The sequence below is a fragment of the Rutidosis leptorrhynchoides genome, chromosome 8 (genome assembly GCF_046630445.1).
Source record: "Rutidosis leptorrhynchoides isolate AG116_Rl617_1_P2 chromosome 8, CSIRO_AGI_Rlap_v1, whole genome shotgun sequence".
In the NCBI taxonomy this organism is placed as follows: domain Eukaryota; kingdom Viridiplantae; phylum Streptophyta; class Magnoliopsida; order Asterales; family Asteraceae; genus Rutidosis; species Rutidosis leptorrhynchoides.
This window is the reverse complement of record NC_092340.1, coordinates 45,727,821-45,751,863: the sequence shown is the minus strand read 5'-3', so window position 1 is coordinate 45,751,863 and position 24,043 is coordinate 45,727,821. Positions and strand designations below refer to the sequence as shown.

Below are 24,043 nucleotides of genomic sequence, written 5' to 3'. Positions count from 1 at the left end.
GGAATATTATTATGCGCATTATATGTTAAGGTCGGTTAGCAAGCCAAGTTATGAAAGCGAAGTGAATGTTATGTATCGAGAGAATGATTTTATACACAGGTTATGTGTATGTTATTTTTGTGCACGAGATATGTGTACGGTTACTAAGATTTATGAAAAAGGATTTCGTACACGAGAAAGGTGTACTGTATTTAAAAGATATCGCATGTACATTACAGGTGGGTATAGGATTCGGGCCCATTTGTACCATGCAGCATTTAAATCTTGTGGTCTATCAAAATGTTGAATTTTATTGTTTTATGATAAACCTATGAACTCACCAACCTTTTGGTTGACACTTGAAAGCATGTTTATTCTCAGGTATGAAAGAAATCTTCCGCTGTGCATCTGCTCATATTAGAGATATTACTTGGAGTCATTCATGACATATTTCAAAAGATGTTGCATTCGAGTCGTCGATTTCATCAAGATTATTATTAAGTCAATTATAGTTGGATATATTATGAAACGGTATGCATGACGTCAACTTTCGATGTAATGAAAGTTTGTCTTTTAAAAAAAAAAGAATGCAATGTTTGTAAAATGTAACATATAGAGGCCAATTACCTCGCGATGAAATCAATTATTGTGAATCGTTTATATTGTATATGAACGGGGCATTTCATAATATCCTTCAAGAATGGTCATATAGATATCTTCATTTAGATCACCATATAAAAAAGCATTATTAATGTCCAATTGATAAAGAGGCCAACCTTTTTGAACAGCCATTGTTATAAAACATCTAGATGTTACATGTTTTACAACAGGGCTGAAGGTTTCTTCATAATCAACACCCTCTTTCTGACTGTAGCCTTTGGCTACAAGTCTAGCTTTATATCTCTCAACCTCACCATTGGCATTATATTTAACTCTGTAGACCCACTTATTTCCTACAGGTTCTCTGTCAGGTGGTAGGTCAGTGATTATCCATGTATTATTCCTGTTGAGAGCTTCAATTTCAAGATTCATAGCCTCAATCCAATTAGGATCAAGACATGCTTGTTCATAGGTTTTTGGTTCAAAGGTTTTATTAAGATTAGAGATAAAGTTGTAATTTTTAGACTCAAGATAACTGTAATTAACAACTCTTTCAATGCCATATTTAACCTTGCCATCAACAATATAATCATCATATTTCTTTGGAAATGCTGTGCTTCTAGAAGATCTCCTTAAAATAGTATTGTCAAAAGAATCATTAGAATTTGAATTGCCCTCAGGGATTGAAATATTATCTTCATGATGTGTTGCTGTAGGATGATGTTCATTTTCATGAACACTATCACTACTGCCATCACATTGTTCAGTAGCTCTCCCTTCATAATTGGGACTTGAAGTGTTATCAGAAGTTTCAAAAATATCATCAAAGTAACTAGCTTTATTCAAATCATTTGAGTTTAAAACATTTTCAACAGAATCAGAAAGAACAGTTTTAAACTTAGATTTCAAAGGAAAAACAGTTTCATAAAAAGTAACATCTCTTGAATAAAAAACAAATTTATCATCAAGACTTAAAAGTTTATAACCCTTTTTGACAGTAGAAAAACCTATTAAAATACTTTTAATAGATCTACTAGAAAATTTATTAGATGGATTTAAATCAGTAGCAAAACAAAGACATCCAAAACACTTAAGATGGGAGAGATTAGGTTCACTTTTATAAATCATTTCATAAGGAGATTTTCCATTCAGCACAGCAGAGGGAGTTCTGTTAATTAAATAACATGCAGTTAGAACACAGTCAGACCACGTATTAAGAGGTAACCCCCCCCCCCCCCCCGAAACATAAGGGATCTTGCTACATTGAGCAAATGCCTATGTTTCCTTTCAACCACACCATTTTGTTGAGGAGTGTAAGAACAAGAAGTTTGATGAATAATTCCTTTGCTATTGGTTAAATTGGTTAAATTTTGATTTATAAACTCAGTCCCATTGTCACTTCTTAAAATTTTAATATGTTTATTAAACTGATTTTCAATCAACAGAATGAAAGTTTTAATGTTTCAAAAACTTCATCTTTACTTTTTATTAGAAAAATCCAAACAGCTCTAGAATAGTCATCAACAATTGTCAAGAAATATTTAAATCCCTCTTTGGTTTGAACTTTAAAAGGTCCCCACAGATCAAGATGAACAACTTCACCTAAATCTGCAGTTTTATGATCACTTAAAGGAAATGGTTTTCTACTTTGTTTAGCCTTATGACAAATATCACAAGGTTTAGAAGAAATTTTATCTTGTAGGTTAAGTTTGTTTTTGAGAACATTCAAAAACTGATCTGAAGGATGACCAAGTCTGAAATGCCAAAGATTAACAGAAGAATAACAACTTGCTTGATTTATATTTTGTTTAATCTTACCAGAGTTAAAGTGTTTATCAAAAATGTATAAACCTCCAGTTTGATTACCAATCCCCTTTATTTGTCTGTCCCTCAAGTCCTGAACATAGCATTTATTATCATCAAAACTAACAACAAGTTTATTATCTTTAGAAAGTTTGTGAACAGACATGAGACTGACACATTATTCTGGAACAACAAGTACATCTTTAAGAGTAATGTACTCATTTATAACCAGATTACCAATGCCTTTGATTAAAGCTTGTGTACCATTGGGATGACCAACAGTAAGCTTTAAACCAGAGATATCAACCACATTACTTAACCCTTGAACAGAGATAGTCATGTGCTGATTAGCACCTGAGTCAATAATCCATCCTTGGTGAACTTATTTTGACTCAGATAAATTAGAATTGAAGAAATTTTTGAAGTTTAGATTAAATTTGACACTGGAATTAAAGAAGTTACCTTCCATATTGGCTAATGAGCCAACAGGTGCAGAAGGTCCATCATTAATGAGGCTTAGAAGTTTCAACATCTGATCATTAGAAAAAGAGAGCTACTGCTATTATCATTAGTAGAAGAATTATTACTGGTAGAAGCATGATTATTGGACACAGATTTACTTTGAGTATTCCAGGGTTTATTATTGTCGGTGTTATTGTTATTAAAATTTCTTTTAAAGCCTTGAGGATATCCAACAATTTCAAAACACCTATTAATTTTATGCCCAATTTTATTACATTTAGTGCATTTAAGATTAGGATTAGGACATATATTGTTATTAAAAGCACTTTTACCAGTATTTCTGTTGTTAAAATTATTAGATGTTTGAACTGTAAAGGCTGTAGTTTGTGTTTTATTATTAATATCTTTGATAGAACTGATTCTGTGAGATTCTTCTCTAGAGATTACAGCATAAGCAGTTTTGACATCAGGGAGAGGGTCCCTTAACAAAAGATTACTTCTAACAGACATATAAACATCATTTAAGCCCATTAAAAATTGCATTAGTTTGAGTCTGTTGTTATTATTAGTAACAGAAGTTTTAGCATCACAATTACAAGGATTAGCAATAGCATTAGCACAAGTGCAGACAGGTGTGATTAACATAGAATCATATTGTTTCCAGATACTGTTAAGATTATGATAATATTCAGATAGAGGACTATCATTTTGTTTTAAATTGTTAATCTTTTGATGTAAATTAAAGATCACAGAACCATCAATCTTATCATATGTTTCTTTCAAATCATTCCAAACAGTTAAAGCACTAGTACTAAAAATTTGCCCATTATATTATTCTTCAGATAAAGTACCAAGCATTCAAGATAACACAACAGTGTTACACATTTCCCATTGACTAGCAAGATTAGCATCTGATAAACTTTTAACACAAGTTCCATTAATAAAACCAAGTTTGTTTTTAGTACCCAATGCAAGAAGCATTGATCTACTCCAAATATTGTAGTTTTCAGTACCTTTTAATTTTATAGAAATAATAGGTGTACCAGATGTAGTATCACTTGGATGCAAATACAAAGGATCCCCAAAATCAAGCTTGTTAATCAAAGTTAAAGTTGTATCCCCCATGTTAACAAGTAAGAAGTAAACAGATAAACAAGCAAACAAGCAGTAAAAGAAAAGCAGATAGCAGATCAACAAATAGCAAATAAACAAGAAGATAAGCAAGTAATAAAAGAATCACAACTGACTGTGCTTGATCAGGTTTTCACCAATCTCTATGGATTGGGATCAAGAGTTGGACACATGGTTGTAATCTCACAATCAAGAAACAATAATAAAAATAATAATAAAAGAGAAAGGTTTAGATGTAACCAATCAATCACAAGTGATTGATGTTGCAGCAGAAATCAGATGAAAAAGAGAAGAACACCAAACCTTAATTTGAGAGGAATTAGGGTTTTCAGCAACGACCAGTAGATCCAACGAATAAACACCCACACAATCACAATCGAACTCAAACAAACATAAACCAGTAGATAAAACCACCATGAACCAGAAGAATCAGATGAATCGAAGAAACCCTAATTTTCTTCTTCGCCAACCGATCAACACGAATCGATCCTTACAGCTCTGATACCATGAAAAAATCTATTCAACCACAATATAACTTCAACAATTGAAGCTAGAACAATCAATAACCAAGATTCAATCGTTCAAACAGAAACACCAAAACAGAAATCAATCTTCTAAACTATTACAATAACGAGTGCCAAAATTGATGAATCAAATACAATCAACCAAACTACACATCAAGATGATGTTATAGATCAAAAACAGAAAACCCTAAAATTGTTTGAGAGATAAATCGATTGTGTGTGTGAGATGATAGAAAGATGATTGAATAAAATAAGGATAAAGTGATCCTTATATACTCCAGCAAACCGACATAAAATTCTTGGGCTTCTTTCTTGATAAATCCAATAGCAATGAGTCCATTAAGCCCACTTCAGCAACAATCTTTCAAAGAGAGCAAAACTGGTCCTTCCACAATAAGAAACTGCTGCAGGAAGTACCTACACATTCTTGCAACAACAAATAAGAAATTTAAACAAGAAATAAACTAAGCTTGTTTAAAATGTTATACATTTTCAACAGCTATGCTGCGTTATGTTAAATCATTTTTCACGTTAGAGTCCAAAAAGCTTTAAGGTAACATGTGCTATAATTACAAAGGAATAGACTAAATGATCTATTATATAACGTAGTATAGATATAGACTAATGACATTTTGTAGTGTCAAGTTCCTAGCATGTAACTCAAATTTAAAGTCATGTCAAAAAATCATACTTCATCCGTCTCATATTAATAGTCCACTGACAAAAATACACAGTTTAAGAAAGTGTAATAAAAGTACTGTACTTTCTGTTTACTTTTCAATTTTACCCTTAATTTTCTCTCTTTTAATCTTACCCAAATACATTAAAGATATAATAGAACTATACCTTATTATTTTTATCTATATATGGAAGTGGATTACTAATTAGTGACAGCGTAAAATGAAATACTGAACTATCAATATGAAACTAATTTATATAAACCTATTAGAAAATGTTACAATACAAAATGTCATTTTTTTTGAAAAAAAAGAAGAAGTAAAAGTTGTGGTTTGGTGAGTTGTCATTTGTCAACCCAATTTGACCAATGACATTCTTTAAAAATTACGGTATTTTAGTATATATTAGTTAAAAGATCCGTGAATTAACAGGTTTGTTTATAAAAATTATAAAAATGATTATCAAAAAACAATTAAAAAAAGATCCGGATTGTAGCAGTGAGTTCATTGACCTGAAAGCTTTGTAAATAAACAGCCTTTTTTTATACCCAAAACTACCAGCCTTGCTTTGAGTGCACTAATCCAAAAGCATTGGATATTACATGAACGTTTTCTTATAACAATCTCAAGAATTATCATTTTAATAACTACTTTGAGCATACACAATGCTCTATTGAAAAGATTCCGGCACTTGATCCTGCCTAACATATGGACTACAGTACACACGATCCTACTAATCCTTTTGGAGATTTAGAAAAAGTAAAAAAAGGTTACTGTTATTGGAACTGACTTTAACATCGCCTAATAATCCTTTTGAAAAAACAAATGGACCCATAATCCATAGAAGAAAAAGCAGAACACAACAATAAACTGAAAGGCGACTAATACTTAAGCTTATCAAAGGACCTATACTTGGTCATTACAGGTTTGAATTTCAACATCTACAAATCATAATAAAAACATTTGAGTAGAAAGTGATCGAATATATTCCAAGTGTCCAATGTGTATGCAAACTCATCAAAATTCTAATGTCAAATCTATTATCACGTAGAATACATAAAAAATTTACATAAGTGGCAAACCTTACAATTAAGTGGCATTGAGCAAGTGATTTTTCGACCATGTTGTTCAAACATTGGAATATTCTATCAAAACCTCCGTTCAAGTTTTTCCTTACCATCACACATTGATAATACCCTGCAGTATCTCGCAAAACAACCCCAAAAGATATACCGCACAATGTCAGTGACTACAACTATTATATATAAAAACGTAATTAAAGCTTTTATGAATAAATAAATTAAGAAAATAAATTAAGAAGCCTAGATTATACTCCCTTACTCCGTATTGAAATTGTTATCAGTTTTTAAACCATGCATTTGATGTCAGTTCAAGATAGATATTTTAATTTGTATAAATGTTTCAACACAACCCCATTAATTATGGCATGTTAAACAAAGTCGGCCAACCCACCCATATTACCACCTTTAAGAAGAGTAATATAAAAACAATATTTAACTAATAAACATGGATGTAAGGTCTCTATAAAAATTATTAACATACAAAATTCCAAAACTAATAAATTTTAACACACAACCTAAGTTCCTGGAGTAACTTTTGGCCTAATATAAATGCAGGAACACTATTTTATAATAGAAAGTAGCATAATCAACAAAGTAGTAGACATTTTCAAACTATCAAGTATAACTGTATATTTCAAGACTCATGATAAACTATGTGCTGCAAACATCATTTCTAGCAGAAAAACATAAATACTAATATGATTATTGATTTCAAGTTTTTTTATTCTTGAAATGGGTTCAACTCTTACTCAAATGGGTCTTTTCAAACGGAGGTATGAGTCCAACTAATTTGCTCAAATCTTAAAGGCAAAGATTATATTAACTAATCTACAATTGTTAGTCCAAAGATCACAAACATACTTTAAAGGTTCACTCATATTCATTAACAGAGAAATGGCCTACATATATAGCCAAAAAGAAACCATAAAAGTAGCACTCCCATACTACTAATTTCACTACCTAAAGAAATCATACCACACTCCCATGTCTGTCATGTATTCGGTCAACAACTACCGATTCTTAATTAGCTAGTAGCATTTAATTATAACTACTCAAATCTAAATATGAAACTAAGAAAGTTCACAATTAACATGTACAAAGTTTTTATAAATATAAAATCGATAATCTCAATCAAAGAGTAGGTATTTATAAAATCTTACCAAGTTTCTCTTTTGTCTTAGTCATTTCGTCGAACACCTTAAACGCATCGGATTATTAACATGTAACCCCACTTTTTTCATACCTGCATATTTTTCAAATAAAATAATATGCAATGTAATCTTAGAATTAGTCAAAACATAAAGAAGATTAAATGTTAAACAAATCTCAATTATACACTATGTCACTATCAAATATCAGCAACATTACTCATACATATACACACTAATAGCAAATCAACATTATAAATTAAAATCCCAACAAAAAAGTCGAATTAAAGAAAAACATACATCTCATAACGCTAAACATGGTAGCATATCACCTTCCTTTTTCTCATTCCATAAATTTGCTATATCATTAGAAACCCTACACATTTGGCCTAAATTCATATTAAGACATCGGAAGGTACTATGCATAAATCAGCCACTTAACACCTATTAAGTAATAGCTATAACCAATACCAATTCAGACAAAACTCTAAATACAACCATAATCCACCCAACTACATTACTTAATCAATTCACACAAACATTTAATCAAACACCTCATATGCATAACAAATAAACAAAAGAATAATACAAAGCATAACGTCATAAAAATATTTCAAGGAACAAAAGTTTCCAACCTGTGGCAAAAAACACCCTAAAAAAAGTATACGCAAATTCCAGATTTGCTTCTGACAATCACCTATTTCATCTACCCAAAATCAATTTAACAACATCAACAATTAAAGTTTGAAATTAGTAACAAAAATAAGAAAAGAAAAAAAAGTCGTTTAATAACTAACCATTGTTCAAAGTATCTTATATCTTTGCTGCTGTCCATTGTCGCATCTCCGCCGGAGTGCTTGCCGGATTCCACTACAGGACCGTCGGAGTAATAGATCCGTCGGAGTACTTGCCGGATTCCACTGCAGTTCCGTCGGAGTAATAGGTCCGCCGGAATACTTGCCGGATTCCAATGCAAGTCCGTCGAAGTATTTGCCGGATGCCGGTGTTCTCTCCATTGTCGCAGCTCCCTCTTATCTCTGATGATAATCACCTATTTATTTGTGGTGTGATTTTCAGTAGATAAGAATCTGATTCAATTCGTGAGATATCGTGAGATATGAGTAGTTTTTTTATTTCTTGATTTGCAATGGATTGAAGAAACTTCAGGAAGGTTCCAAAAAAAAAATGTTGCTTAAAAAGGTGACGTGGCGGATGAGGATGGGTTAAAATGTGTGGGGCTCATTACTTCGTGAGATATGAGTAGTTTTTTTATTTCTTGATTTGCAATGGATTAAAGAAACTTCAGGAAGGTTCCAAAAAAAAAAAAAAATGTTGCTACAGTATAACAGGGGAAAAGGTGACGTGGCGGATGAGGATGGGCTAAAATGTGTGGGGCAAATTAGTATATGTAGTTCCCCAAAAAAAAAATGATGCTACAGTATAAGAGGGGAAAAGGTGACGTGGCGGATGAGGGTGGGCTAAAATGTGTGGGGCGCATTACGCAAATTAGTATGTGTAGTAATGTTAAGGTGAAGGATGATTTTCGGATTAAAAATTCGTTTGAAGGACTGTTTTTGCAGCTTTTAATTGTGAGGGATGAAAATGGAAAAAAAGTTCCAACACAGGGATGATTTCAGCAATTTACATTACCAATATAACTAATAGACAAAATTTGTCTTATTTGTTATGAACAGTACTATTTAATTTTTCACTTTTCACAAACATAACCTCCTAACTTTCATTAAAATACAAATCGAACCCCCCAATTTATACCTAACCCCCTAATTTCCATTAAAATACAAATCGAACCCCTCACTTTATACCTATATTCTAAATTATTATTTATCTCATCACTAACACCAAAAAAACAGAATAATAACACCCATCACGCTTTACCGACTTGTACATTGCGCTCAAACAGTAGGACCCACATAGGCCACTATTGTGCTACATTTTTTTTTGTCTCCAACGATAAAAGAATCAAATTTCTTAAAAGGAACAACCTTTCAATGCTACCAAAAGATGTCGAAAAACATTATTTTTTACAAAATAGATCAACTTTAACGCCAAAAGAAGCAACTTTCACAAAAGGAACAACCCTTCAATGTTAGATGTCGAATTTTTTTTTTTTTTTTTACAAAATAGATCAAGACTTTTTTTTTTTTAACTCGCATTCAAAACGGAGCCCCCGGCGCGAAGCGAGGGCTCCACAACTAGTATTAACTAATAGACAAAAGTTATGAATAGTAACAGGGGAATTTTCGACTTTTCACCTTTTTTTTTTAATTTTAACTAAATTATATTTTACTAACAAAGGCCCCGACATTTTTTTGAAAAATTCAAATCGACCCCCCAAACAGAGGGCTAGAGTGTCAAATAACCATTTTCATAAAAAATCTTAAATAAACTTCACCCAAATATTCAACGGGTCATATCTTCTCGCTCGCAACGAGTTAAATTTTTCCGACACCATCGTTAAACTCGAAATAATTTTAGGAACACAATGTCACTAGCTATACGCAAAACGGACGCTTTTTAAAAAACGCTAAATATTTGGGGTACTTTTCATACACGTTTTGCGTTAAATTTTTAAAAGTCAACAATTTCATAGCGAAACGCGGAGATGCACATATATTGTTAATTTAAAATAACATTTAAATCTCTCACGGGTTATACTTTTTAGTTCGACTCAAGTTGCGCTTCAACGACATCATCATTAGCCACAAAATAATTTTACTGAATGCAATAAAATACATTAAAAATCGAATCCCGGCGCAAAGCGAGAGTTAAATAACTAGTTTAGTCTAAAATGAAAAATCAATCCTTTTAGACCTGTTTGGTTCATGGATAGCGAATCAACATCCTAACTAAAACCCTGACCTCAAAAACCCTAACATAACCAAACTCACTGTCGTCTTCTTCAACTCGTCTTCAAGCATCGCTAATCCGTGGATATTGTCAAATTCAGCATAACACAATCTTATTCGTCAAGTTTCAAAACCTTAGGTCAATGCTTTGTCATCAGTAATTTTTTAATTCTCATTTAATTTCACCATACCTACGCATGTAACTTAATAGAACATACGGTATGTGATATATAGATACTTATGAGCATCAATCAAATTGTTGTAATAACATAATTGGGGGAATTGATTGTCGTTTGAATTGAATATACATATACATATATGTATTGTAAAATATTACTGTATAAAATGTATAATTTAGGTATTTGATTTGACGATGAAGTTCATGTGATTAAACTCACAGTATTCAATCAGTAGTTATTCATTTTCTTCTGATTAAATATATAGAAATGAAAAAGTTTCGAAATTTGTTTAAATTGTGATTGTTTTGAATGCAAGTCCATGATACTTTTACTAAAAATGTTTAACTTACTAGGGCTATATTGATTCTTAATCATGTTGGTCTATAACTTGCTTATAGGGCCGCTTAATTATATTGAACATGGCCTTCCAATAAACTTTACGGACATCGTAACTCAAAGTCGACACATTTTCTTTGCTGCAGTTTTCCTGCTAAACTAGGACACATAAGTTGTTTATTTACTTTTTTTTAACGGTCCATGTGTTTGTGCTGTTGCCTACGACATAGATGGCTAGGTGGGATGAGATTCTGTCCCTTCCTGTACAAAACCCTCCAACTTTGGAGTTTTCAGCAAGTGATATTGTGTGGTCTAAAGTAGAAGGTCATCGTGACAAAATGGACCGAGTTGCTCTAGTTCCGTTTGCTCGAGTTGATGACTTTGTTCGTGGTGAATCTAAAAACAAAGACTGCCCCACAAGATTTCATGTCGAAGCCAGGAGACGTCGCTCTCCGAAGACACCGTACAAGGCCAAAGTTGATGGCATTCTTGAATATACTCTGTAAGTTTTTCACTTATTTTTAAAACATGTCAACATAGAGTATTTATTTTATAACTTGTTTTGACTTAATATTGGGGCATAATGATGGTTTTTGTAGGTATTGGTGCTCATTTGGCCCGGATGACCATAGAAAAGGAGGCGTGGTTAGACCTAGTAGGAGTAATTATCTACCAAAGAAGAAAATTGCAGGTAGACCTAATACAAAAAGAGGGTGCACATGCCGTTTCATAGTTAAACGATTAATAGCCGAGCCAACAGTGGCACTTGTGATATATAACCAAGATAAACACGTGGATAAAAAGGGATTGCCATGTCACGGTCCACAAGACAAAATGTCCGTTGGTACACGTGCCATGTACGCACCGTTTATCTCGGAAGATTTACGCCTTCGTGTTTTGTCTTTGTTACATGTTGGAATTCCAGTTGAAACCATTATGCAAAGACACAACGAATCGGTAGAGAAGCAAGGAGGTCCTAGCAATAGAGATGACCTTTTGACCCATAGGTATGTGAGGATTCAAGAAAGGAATATTCGGAGGTCAAGTTATCAACTTGATGAAGATGATGATGTCAGCATAAGATTATGGGTCAAGAGCCATCAAAGTCACGTGTTCTTTTATGAGGATTTCTCTGATACTGATCCGTTTTTGTTGGGTATTCAAACAGAATGGCAGTTGCAGCAAATGATTCGTTTTGGCAAGGGACGCCTACTTGCATTAGATTCAAGGTTTGGTTCCAATAAATTAAAGGTATGTATAATGTATGTGTACCTTTATGTCCATTAAAATTTTATATATATTTGATGTTACAACTTACAAACTTATTGCAGTGGCCAATCCAAAGTCTTGTTGTTTTCAACTCTGACAACAAAGCGATTCCAGTAGCATGGATAATAGCGCCAAGTTTCTTAAAATCTGAGGATACACATAAATGGATGAGGGCTCTTTTTAATAGAGTTTGCACTAAAGATCCGACATGGAAACTGGGCGGGTTTATAGTTGATGATCCTTTAACCGACTCCACCACTATCAGGTTTTTTCATGAACTAAACCCCTCTAGTAAGACCTGTATGTGGGTGGGAGGTGTGATGTAGACAATCCTTCTCCTATCCTAAAATAAAGAGAAGTCATTTCTCCACTCCTGCTAATAAGTACAATAAGTAGGAAAAAATTTTAAAAAATAAAAATAAATTATAAAATATAAAAATAATAATAAAATGAGACGCTATAAAAATGGTAGAATCAAATTTCCATGGATTTTAAATCCCGCCTGGAATTCAATTTAGGCTCTAAGCGTAAGTCAAGTCGCCAATAAATCGAAGCTTGTTGTTGACTCAAATTATAGAGCCAATTGTATGGCTCTATATAGTTTAATATCAAACAATGATAGTAATTAGAGATTTAGAGGTGGCAATATGGGTTGGTCGGATGGGTTGGGTAAAAGGTCATTATGTATGTTTTATTTGTATCAGTCGGCCCGACCAGAAACACTCTTGTCTAAATATTTGTTGTTTTCCATAATAACTCGTGTGTCAAATATGATTATAAATATATTCTGCACTTTACCAAAGAGACAATGGCTTGGCGGTATCGAGGTCACCCTTACAACCTTGAGGTCGAGGGTTCGAGCCCTACTTGGGACATTTCGTGGTGTATTATTCGTGTTAGATTTAAATGTGTGTATGAGTTTGCCTTTAAAAAAAAATATATTCTGCACTTTAAACTTACACTTTGGGCAACTTGAATTCTTATTTTGTTCTGCTTTAGCTGACTTCTTTAGTTACAGTATTATTTTTTTACGTTCTAAATTTATAATACATCCCCCCCAACTTAACCCATTGGTAATTAAATACACATACTACATTATGTATTTGATCTTTGTGTTATCAGGGAAGTGTTCCAGTGCTCTGTATTGATTTACTTCTGGCGGGTTCGTCATGCATGGCATAAAAATCTAATGAAACGATGTTCGAATATGGAGACTAGAGCAAAATTATCAAAATCACTTGGTCAAATTGTTAAAGACGTATGTAAAGGATTTGGCACAGTTGAATCATTCGATACCTTTATGGAAGATTTTGTAGAATGCAGAGATTCCATGGACTACTTCAAGGCTATTTGGTATCCTAGAATTGGTCAGTAACAATTAGTCCGTAGTAATCTTGTTTTTAAGGCAAGATGTGGACCTTAAACACCTCTTGTTTAAAAGTTACTTTTCTAATAAATTAGTAATATGTCAAATGAGTTTTTTTCTATGACTTCTAATAAACTTACATGTTTTCTGCACTAAAGTACACTTTGGGTTACTTTTAACCATTTGACTCGTTTTCTTTAAAGCTAAATATTTACTCTACCCATTTGACATAGGAATATAACAGAACCTGAATAGACCTGTTCATAAGTGAATGGGTCGAGTTTGCCTCCAAAGTTTATGGTGTTTTTTTTTTTTTTTTTTTTTTTTTTGCAACCAGGGTATTGGATTACTGCTTTAAAATCACTGCCACTTGCTAGCCAGGAGAGTTCAGCAGCTCTTGAGTTCTACCACAACCAGCTAAAAATAAGGTTGCTAAACGAGAGTGATGCTGACATCTATCAACGATCTGATTGGCTAGTCAATAAGTTGGACACTAAAATACAATCCTACTTTTGGCTCGACGAATATGAATTAAAAGATGATTTTTCACGCTACTGGAAAGATGAGTGGGCAAGTGGTTTAACCGCTTGGCGAAATTCAAGAACAATCCCCAACACTGATGTTGTTACAGGCGGTGAACTGGTCAAAGTTATTGACCAAATAGATCGAGATTCAGCTCATGTTATATGGAACCCAGGGTCAGAATATGCAATTTGCAGCTGCGAATGGGGAGAAAAGGGTAATTTGTGTGAACATGTTTGTAAGGTTATTCAATACTTTCGTGAAAAAGGGTCAGTCATGCCGTCTGTTAGCCTGCTACAATATAATCAAGGTTTGATCAATATGCTAAAATGCCCGCCTCCAAATTCTCTTATTCGTGATCACGCTGTTTATTTAGCTGTTTGGGTTAATGAACAACTTAGTGCGCAATTTGAGAAAAGTAACCAACTTAGCGGTGACTCAGATGGGAGGGACGAGATGGTAAATTCCTGCACGACGATGGAAGTTGACACATAAATTTATTAAAATGTTTTTTATCTTCTGATTGTTTTTTTAGGGTGATGGTCATTGAGTACTGAGTTGCTACACGTTAGAGTTGTTGACTGAAAATAATAATGACCGAGTTTTATATGGTGGATGAGTAAGTAAGTGTAAGCAATGTGTAAGCAACCGCTACATTGTTTATTGTTTATAAACTCTTATTTGACTGTTTTTAAGCGAATTTGCTCTTCCAAAGTATCCATTTGCCAGAATTCCTGCTGGTAAGCTGTATTTTGGGAAATTTATGATTTAAAACATCATATTCAAATGATGGTTTTTTGACCGAAATCAAATTTGGCGTAAGTTAAACTCTTGAAAAACCCAAAATGCCTGTCGTAATATTGTTTGCATCGCCACACAAAATTGATATACGGAGGTGTAAACGAGGTAAGTTGTACTAGAGCTTGACTTGTTTAAAACTAGAAGAGCTCAAACTTGGTTGTTTTCGGGGATTATCACCAAAAAGCCCATTTTTTTGAACTTGTTTGCGTGAGAGCCCATGAAAAAAAAAAAGTTTGACAATTTGCCCTTGCAAGGAGCAATATGCCTCTTGCTCCCTTGCGCCTTGCGACCTTAGTCACACTTGAGAGCAAGGAGCAAGGTGCCTCTTGCTCCCAGGTGGAAGCAAAGACGCAAGGTGCCTGTTGCTCCCTTGCTTCCATCTGGTAGCAAGGTGCCTCTTGCTCCCTTGCTCCCAAGTGGAAGCAAGGGAGCAAGATGCACCTCGCGTCCTTGCTTCCACCTGGCAGCAAGGGAGCACATTGCGTCCTTGCTTCCACCTGGCAGCAAGGGAGCAAGATGCACCTTGCTTCCACATGGGAGCAAGGGAGCAAGAGGCACCTTGCGTCCTTGCTTCCACCTGGGAGCAAGAGGCACCTTGCTCCTTGCTCTCTAGTGTGACTAAGGTCGCAAGGACGCAAGGCGCAAGGGAGCAAGAGGCATCTTGCTCCTTGCGAGGGCAAATTGTCAAACTTTTTTTTTATGAGCTCTCACGCAAACAAGTTCAAAAAAATGGACTTTTTGGTGATAATCCCTTGTTTTCGAGCTTATATTATGTTCGAGCTCAATAAGTTTGACATTATACAACAGCAACTTGAGTTTGACTCGTTTATATAAGTTATTTTATTAGTATTATATAAGTATATACTTACTATACATTATTATATTAAAATAATATTTAATAATGAATATAAATTAATGACTCGTTTAGGTTTGCGAGTTTTTTCAAGTACGATATAAGAAGGTCGGACTCGTTTATTAAACATTCTTGAAAATATTTTCAGACATGAGATTGAGCTCGTTGAATCTCAAATCAAATCGAGTTCTTAATGAGTCTAGCTCGAGTAGCTCGCTAGGTGCTCGACTCATTTACACTTGGCTGAATCTAAAATAGCTCAGGATACTCGTCATAAAATGGTGAATTTTAAATCTTAAGCATATACAAATGCTAATTGAGTTATCTTGTTTCTTCTCTTTTTAAAATTAACATCGAGTGAACTAGTTTGTGATCATCACCAAGGTTCGATATATCATACACGACCCAACCTCTATAAATTAGAATTAGGGTTTGGAAAAGAATTCTGGAGATGATAATGACGAATTTTTAGAAATGAGTAAAGGGTTAAATGAATCATTGGATAAAGAAGAAAGTGGGGAAGAATGACAATGGAGGGATTTGGCAGGTGATGATTCTACAGTACCTACAAAGCTATCACAACCAATCGAAAACACGAAGCGAAAACACGAATCGAAACATGAATCATAAACGCTAGCCGAAAACGCGACTCGAAAACACACGTAACGTTGGTTAATCACATGGACCTCTTAAGTCAAAAAAGAACACGGGGACTCCGTTTGAGATATTGTGTAAAACACAGGGACCGCCCAAGTCATGTGCTTGAAAATGTTAATACTTAACGTCTGATTTGAACATACGTTGGGTAGATGGACCACCAACATAACATTTGTAAATCGTAGGGACATCTAAGTACAACAACAAATATAGGGACTTCACGTGAAATTTGAGATAAAACACAAACCACCAAAGTAATTTTTTATACGATAAAATTGAAAAATGATTCCTATTGGACTTGTTTGGTTCATGGGTTGGGAATCAAAGTCTTAACTAAAACCCTCACCTTAATACCCTAACTTCACCCAAGTCACTATCGTCTTCCATCATCGTTCAATGGTTATCAAATTCAGCATAACAGAATCTTATTCATCAAGTTCAAAACCTTAGGTCAATGCTTTGTCTTCAATAATTTTTTTAATTCTCATTTAATTTCACCATACCTACGCATGTAACTTAATGGAACATACTGTATGTGACAAATAGATACTTACGATCATCAATCAAAACGTTTTAATAACGTAATTGGGGGAATTGATTGTCAATTGAATTGAATATACATATACATATACGTATTGTAAAATATTACTATATAATTTAGGTATTTGATTTGATGATGAAGTTCATTTGGTAAAATTCATTGTATTCGATCAGTAGTTCTTCATTTTCTTCTAATGAAAGTTAACAGAAATGGAAAAAGTTTAGAAATTTGTTTGAATTGTGATTGTTTTGAATGCAAGTTCATGATACTTTTATTAAATGTTTAACTTACTAGGGCTGGCTATATTGATTGTTAATCATGTTGGTCTGTAACTTTTTTTTTTTTTTTTTTGTGCTGTTGCTAACGACATAGATGGCTAGATGGGATAAGATCTTTTCCCTACCTGTACAAAACCCTCCAACTTTGGAGTTTTCAGCAAGTGATATCGTGTGGACTAAAGTCAAAGGTCATCGTGACAAGATGGACCGACTTGCTCTAATTCCCTATGCTCGAGTTGAAGATTTTCGTGGTGGTGAATCTAACAACAAAGACTGCCCCACAAATTTTGTCAAAGCCAGTAGACGTGACAATCGGGAGACACGGTGCAAGGCCAAAGTTGATGGCACTCTTGAATATATTTGGTTAGTGTTTCACTTTTTTTAAAATAACACGTCACATAGAGTATTTTTTTTTTCTTTAAATTGTTTTGACTTAATAATGTGGATTAATGATGGTTTTTGTAGGTATAGGTGTTCATTTGGCCCAAAATACGATAGAAAAGGAGGTGTGGTTAAACCTAGTAGGAGTAATAGTGTACCAAAGAAGAAAACTGCTGGTAGACCTAATACAAAAAGAGGATGCCAATGCCGTTTCATAGTTAAACGTTTAAAAGCCAAGCCAACAGTGGCACTTGTGATATATAACCAAGATAAACACGTGGATGAAAAGGGATTGCCATGTCACGGTTCACAAGACAAAAAGTCCGTTGGAACACGTGCCATGTACGCACCGTTTATCTCTGAAGATTTACGCCTTCGTGTATTGTCTCTATTACATGTTGGAATACCAGTTGAAACTATTATGAAAAGACACAACGAATCGGTAGAGAAACAAGGAGGTCCTAGTAATAGAGATGACCTTTTAACACATAGGGATGTGAGGAAACAAGAGAGGAATATTCGGCGATCAAGTTATCAACTTGATGAAGATGATGATGTCAGCATTAGATTATGGGTCGAGGGTCATCAGAGTCACGTGTTCTTTTATGAGGATTTCTCTGATACTAACCCGTTTTTGTTGGGTATTCAAACCGAATGGATGTTGCAACAAATGATTCGTTTTGGCAATGGACGCCTACTTGCATTAGATTCAAGATTTGGTACAAATAAACTAAAGGTATGTATGTGTACCTTTATTTGCATTAAAATTTTATATGTAATCAAGATTGAAAAAGATGTGTGACAGGGTTGAAACTTACGGGCCCTTGGAGCGTCGCGACGGTCAAGACGGGCTGAGATGGATTTTGACCAACGTTGACCTTTTTTTTATATACATTTCAAACATAAATATTCAAATTAAAGACAAATACATTGGACACAGTATTTCAAACATATAAACATCTTAAACATAAACTTTTAAAACAACAATATTTTAAACATGTTCAATACCTTAAACATAGATATTTGCCTTTAGTTTGAAATTTTTATGTTTGAAATATATATAAAAAGTCATACTTAGTCAACATCCGCCTCTACCGTTTTTTAGGTTTTTGAACGTTTTTTATCCTTGTTGACCGTTTTTAACCCGTTCTTAGATCGCTTGCGACGGTACACTAGTAAATCCGTTGCGACGGCCGTCTTCGCCTTTTTTGTGCAACACTGTATATGATTGATGTATTAAATATGATGTTGTAACTATATCCATATATAATTACTTAATTAGTTTAACTTATGAATATATTGATTTATAAGGTTGTAAGCATTTGTGTATATGCTATACCCGTTGTGTTTTTACTAAAAATGTAATTTATGTTACAAACTTATTGCAGTGGCCAATACAAAGTCTTGTTGTTTTCAACTCAGACAACAAAGGGATTCCAGTTGCATGGATAATAGCGCCAAGTTTTTTAAGACCTGAGGATACACATAAATGGATGAGGGCTCTTTTTAATAGAGTTTGCACTAAAGATCCGACTTGGAAATTGGGCGGGTTTATAGTCGATGATCCTTTATCGGACACTACCACTATCAGGTATCTTCATGATTTAAACCCCTTCAGTAAGACCTATATGGAGGGTTTTGTACAGGGTAAAAAGTAAATGAATAAAAAATAGTAAAAAAGAAAGCAATAAAAATATAATCAAAAAAGGTTTATAAAAAAAAAAGGGTATACAAAAATATCCCCAATGTTGGGGGTATTTTCCATATTGCCATCGTGAACAGTAAATTCCATTTAGTATTATAGTTAATCAATATTATAGTTAATCAATATACTATATTATTTCTTCCTTTTTCTTTTCTTCAAGCATGATTGTATCAATAAGCATGTTGTATTTGATCTTTATGTTAACAGGGAACTGTTCCAGTGCTCTGTATTGATTTGCTTTTGGCGGGTCCGTCATGCATGGCATAAAAACATAATTAAAAGATGTTCGAATATGGAGACTAGAGCAAAATTATCAAAATCACTTGGTCAAATTGTTAAAGACATATGTAAAGGGTTTGGCAGTGTTGAATCATTCGATACCTTCATGGAAGATTTTGCAGAATGCAAAGATTTCATGGATTACTTCAAGGCTATTTGGTATCCTAGAATTGGTTAGTGACAATTAATAAAGTTTTTTTTAATGTTTTCTGCACGAAAGGTACCCTTTGGGTTAATTTTGACCCATCTGACTCGTTTTTTTCAAAGCTAAATTTTTACTCTACCCATTTGACCTAGGGATATAACAGAACCTAAATAGACCCATTTGGGTCGAGTTTGCCACGTAAAGCTTATGACTTTTTTTTTTCCACCAGGGTATTGGATTACTGCTTTAAAATCCCTGCCCGTTGCTAGCCAGGAAAGTTCAGCAGCTCTCGAGTTTTACCACAACCAGCTAAAGATTCGGTTACTAAACGAGAGTGACTGTAACATCTATCAACGATCTGATTGGCTAGTCAATAAGTTGGACACTAAAATACAATCCTACTTTTGGCTCGACGAATACGAATCAAAAGATGATTATTCGCGTTACTGGAAAGATGAGTGGGCAAGTGGTTTAACCGCTTGGCGAAATTCAAGAACAATCCCGAACACTGATGTTATCACAGAAGGTGAACGGGTCAAAGTTATTGACCAAATAGATCGAGATTCAACTCATATTATATGGAACCCAGGGTCAGAATATGCAATTTGTAGCTGTGAGTGGGGAGAAAAGGGTAATTTGTGTGAACATGTTTGTAAGGTTATTCAATACTTTCGTGAAAAAGGTTCAGTGTTGCCGTCTCTTAGCCTGCTGCAGTACAATCAAGGTTTGATCAATATGCTAAAATGCCCGCCTCCAAATTCTCTTATTCGTGACCATGCTGTTTATTTAGCTGTTTGGGTTAACGAACAACTTAGTGCGCACTTTGAGAAAATTAACCAACATGGCGGTGACTCAAGTGGGAGGGACGAGATGGTAAATTCCTGCACGAGGATGGAAGTTGACACATAAGTTTGTTCAAATGTTCCTACTCAATAGACTTGCTGACGAAAGTAGTAATGACCGAGTTTTATATGCTGGATGAGTAATAATTGTAAGCAACAAGATGCGTTGTTTACAAACTCTTGTTCGACCATGTTTTTAAGCGATTTTTATTCGCTCTCCCAAAGTATCCAACTGCCAGAATTTCGTACAAGTTGTGTTTTGGGAAATTTATGATTTGCAGCATCATATTCAAATGATTGTTTTTTTGTGGGCAATCATATTTGGTGCACGTTAAAATATAGAAAAAGCCAACATACCAGTACTACAATTTTTGCATCAAGTTTGCCATGACACAAACTTGATATATATAGAGGGGTAAACAAGTCGACTCGAACTCGAGCTCTTTAAATTTTAAACCCATCAAGCTCAAGCTCAAGTTTGAGCTTGACACGTTTAAAAATAAAAGAGCTCGAGCTCGGTTCGTTTCAAGCTTAATATATTTAGCTTGATCTTACATCATATAAGCTAAAGCTTAGCTCGAATTTGACGTGTCTATATATAAATAATAATGTAGTTATTAATAGGGCAAATTCCATAAAAAAAGGTAACATATTATACAAGTATTCTTATTTCGGGTAACCTATTTCATTTCACTATAAAAAGGGAGTTCAGTAAAAGTTAATCAAATAAATGGGCGTCATTAACATTCTTCGTTAAATGCCATTCTGGCATTCCAAGTCATTTGTTTTTTCCACGTCACTCGCTTACTGTACTAGCCCTATTTAAACTCATCAAACACCTCTATTATGTGAACGTCCCCATATTGAACCAAACTAAACCCTAATTCGATGGTCAACACATTTTAATCGTTTCGTCCTATTCCTCCCAAATTGAAACTTCGTATACCTCAATTTCATACCAAATTGAAACCCCAAATCTCCATGGAACCAGAAGTGAAGTTAAGTGCAATAGTTGTTCATTGCGGTGGAACGTTTTGCGAAGATCCATTGAGATATGAGAGAGGACATCTATGGGGAAAAGCGGATTTGACCTTGTTTAAATGTCTCTCTCTGCGATTATCTATCTGAGAAAGATATCAATTTCTCAAAAAAGCTTCGGTCTTTATTATTGTAAACCTGGTAAGAGTGTACGTAATGGTCTAGGGAATATCATTAGTGAAGCTGATTATAAAAAGTTTGTTAAGTATGCTACTGCAGATGGTAAGCCTATTCGTGTTTATGTGGATGTGCATAAGTTAGATTTATCTAGTTACATTGTGGAAAGTGATGATGAAATTGATTAAATGAAAGATATTAAGAAGGTTGATTTACCTGTAAATGTTAAGGAAATTAAACCGGAATATAAACATGTAATTGCTAATGAAAGTAATGAGATTAAGGAAGATGCTAAATCTGAATTAGAAACTAATGATGATACTCCAGAATCTCAGAATGAGAGTGACAGTGTTTCTGAGAATGAGAATGAAAAGGAGAATGACAGTGGTCCAGAAAGTGATTCTCCAAGTTTAGATCATATGTCAGCTGATGAGGAGGAGTTATTAGAGTGTAGAAAGAATAAGAAGTTGAGTTCAAAGAAACCACCCATGGCAGCTTTGAATACACCAATTAAGAATGAGGAAAGTGAAAAAGTAGATGCTAAACCTAATGAAAAAGTTGATGGACAGGATGAGGACCTAGATACTGGATATCAATCAGATGTTGATTTTAACCCAAATGTTGAAGAAGGTCCTGAGGCTGAGGAAATTAGACATATTAGGTCTCAAATGCATAACCCAAATACTCACTGGAGGTTAATTCATCCTTTTAAAGGAGAGGTTTGAGAGTATTGAACAATTTAAGGATTCAATTTCAACTATGCATTAGCAAATGGTTATCCACTATATTATGCAGAGAGTAAAAGGGAATATGTTCTAGTTAAATGTGGGGTCAGAAATGTTATAGGAAAGAACATTGTTGAAGCAAATCCATGTCCTTTTGGATTGTGGGCATCTTGGATTTCTGGTGAAGTCAACTTTTCAAATAAAGTTTATAAAGCCTAAGCATACATGTTCAAGCAAACAAAATTTGAATGAAATTGTTATTGGAAGATGGATTACAAAAGCTTTTAGTGATAAGATTAGGATTAACCCAAGAATTAAACTTAAGGAACTAAAACGCTTGGTGATGAAAAAGTACAATGTAAGGTGACACACTGTAACGACTCGTCAAAATCGCTATTGACGCGGCACGTTAATCATTGATTCCACAGTGAGGTTTTGACCTCTATATGATACGTTTTGATAAAATATTGCATTCATTAAAATAAGTGACTTTCTAAACATAGAAAGTAATAAACATGTGGGTGAGTGCTTAGGTATAAGCAAATCCCCAAAATACATAAGTTTTTATCATACAGTTTGACATCACAGTCAAATTATTTATTACACAACGCAGTTTTATTTCGAATGCAATAAACTTTATACAAAGCATGAGAGACTCCATGCAGGCAACAAGCACATCACAGCGGAAGCAGTCTAAGGACCTGAGAATAAAACATGCTAAAAAGTCAACACGAATGCTGGTGAGTTATAGGTTTAATTGCTCGAGTCATAAATATATATAAAGATAGACCACAAGATTTCATCAAAAGTTTATCAATAGATTCTACGTAACAGAGCACCCTGGTAACTAAACTTAACGCTATAATGATAATTACCCTATTCGTTTTAATACACGCAAACCAACGTGTCATAAACTCAAATAACATACGTCCGTTAAAAGGCTAGCGCCCTAGCTCGGACGGGGATGTCAAGCCCTATGGATTTATATACAATTATTCACGCCCACCAGTCCATATCCTATGTACTGGCAGCTACTAGTTACCAAAGCTAAGGGATTTTCGGTTTAACTCAGTGTAGAATTTAGTATGTACTTGTGTCTTATTGCGTTTAAAATAAATTGCATGTATTCTCAGCCTAAAAATATTTAAAGTATTTAAAAAGGAAGACTATAAACTCACGGTTCAATATTGAGATTCAATATTGTAGGCAAATTGCTTAGACGTAATGATTGTAGACGACTGTATGGTTGGCCTTGGATTCAAGAACAATACCCCGAACAATACCCAATATTTCCTTAGTTTAAAACGGTTTGAAACCCGAATTAAAAACACCTGCGTATATACCTTATTATTATTAAACTTAAATTATAAATTATAATTTATAAATATCATTATAGAACAGAAGAAAGAAAAGAAAATGGTGTGTTGAGTCGAGCAGAAAACTGGCGTATTTGTAGTACTTTTTCTTTTCCTGTAGCCCATGCAATCAAATGGGTTTGTAGTGTATTTGCCATGCGATCGCATAACCTCCTGATCCGCTTTTGTTTGCTAGTTCGTCGACATAATATTTAATGTAGCAAATAGTGTTTATTGTAGCAAAGTCGTTTTCACTGTAGCAAATAGTGTTTTACTGTAGTAAAGTCGTTTTCACTGTAGCAAATAGTGTTTTACTGTAGCAAAGTCGTTTTTATAATTATCACAGGTTATGACGTTCGTGAATCGTCAAAAAAACTTGAA

The 24,043-nt window shown here is 34.1% G+C and overlaps 2 protein-coding genes and 1 long non-coding RNA gene across 3 annotated transcripts; 2 read left to right on the top strand and 1 right to left on the bottom strand.

Moving 5' to 3' along the window:
• Positions 1-6,058: 6,058 nt before the first annotated feature.
• Positions 6,059-8,509, bottom strand: LOC139862651 (uncharacterized). Its single transcript, XR_011764245.1, has 3 exons — positions 8,204-8,509; positions 7,419-7,501; positions 6,059-6,373 (listed from the first exon to the last, which is right to left on the bottom strand). It is a non-coding gene; the product is annotated as an uncharacterized lncRNA (long non-coding RNA).
• A 1,770-nt stretch (positions 8,510-10,279) lies between these two features.
• Positions 10,280-14,564, top strand: LOC139862448 (uncharacterized). The gene is made up of 6 exons (XM_071851054.1): positions 10,280-10,412; positions 11,019-11,290; positions 11,388-12,039; positions 12,120-12,322; positions 13,180-13,424; positions 13,761-14,564. The coding sequence occupies exons 2-6, from the start codon at positions 11,019-11,021 to the stop codon at positions 14,438-14,440; spliced, it is 2,052 nt and encodes a 683-aa protein (XP_071707155.1). The 5' UTR covers positions 10,280-10,412; the 3' UTR covers positions 14,441-14,564.
• Positions 14,565-17,169: 2,605 nt separating this feature from the next.
• LOC139864859 (uncharacterized) lies at positions 17,170-20,667 on the top strand. The gene is made up of 5 exons (XM_071853424.1): positions 17,170-17,438; positions 17,541-18,192; positions 18,845-19,047; positions 19,369-19,613; positions 19,815-20,667. Exons 1-5 carry the CDS (start codon positions 17,170-17,172, stop codon positions 20,492-20,494), a joined length of 2,049 nt encoding a protein of 682 aa, XP_071709525.1. The 3' UTR covers positions 20,495-20,667.
• The last annotated feature ends 3,376 nt before the right edge of the window (positions 20,668-24,043 follow it).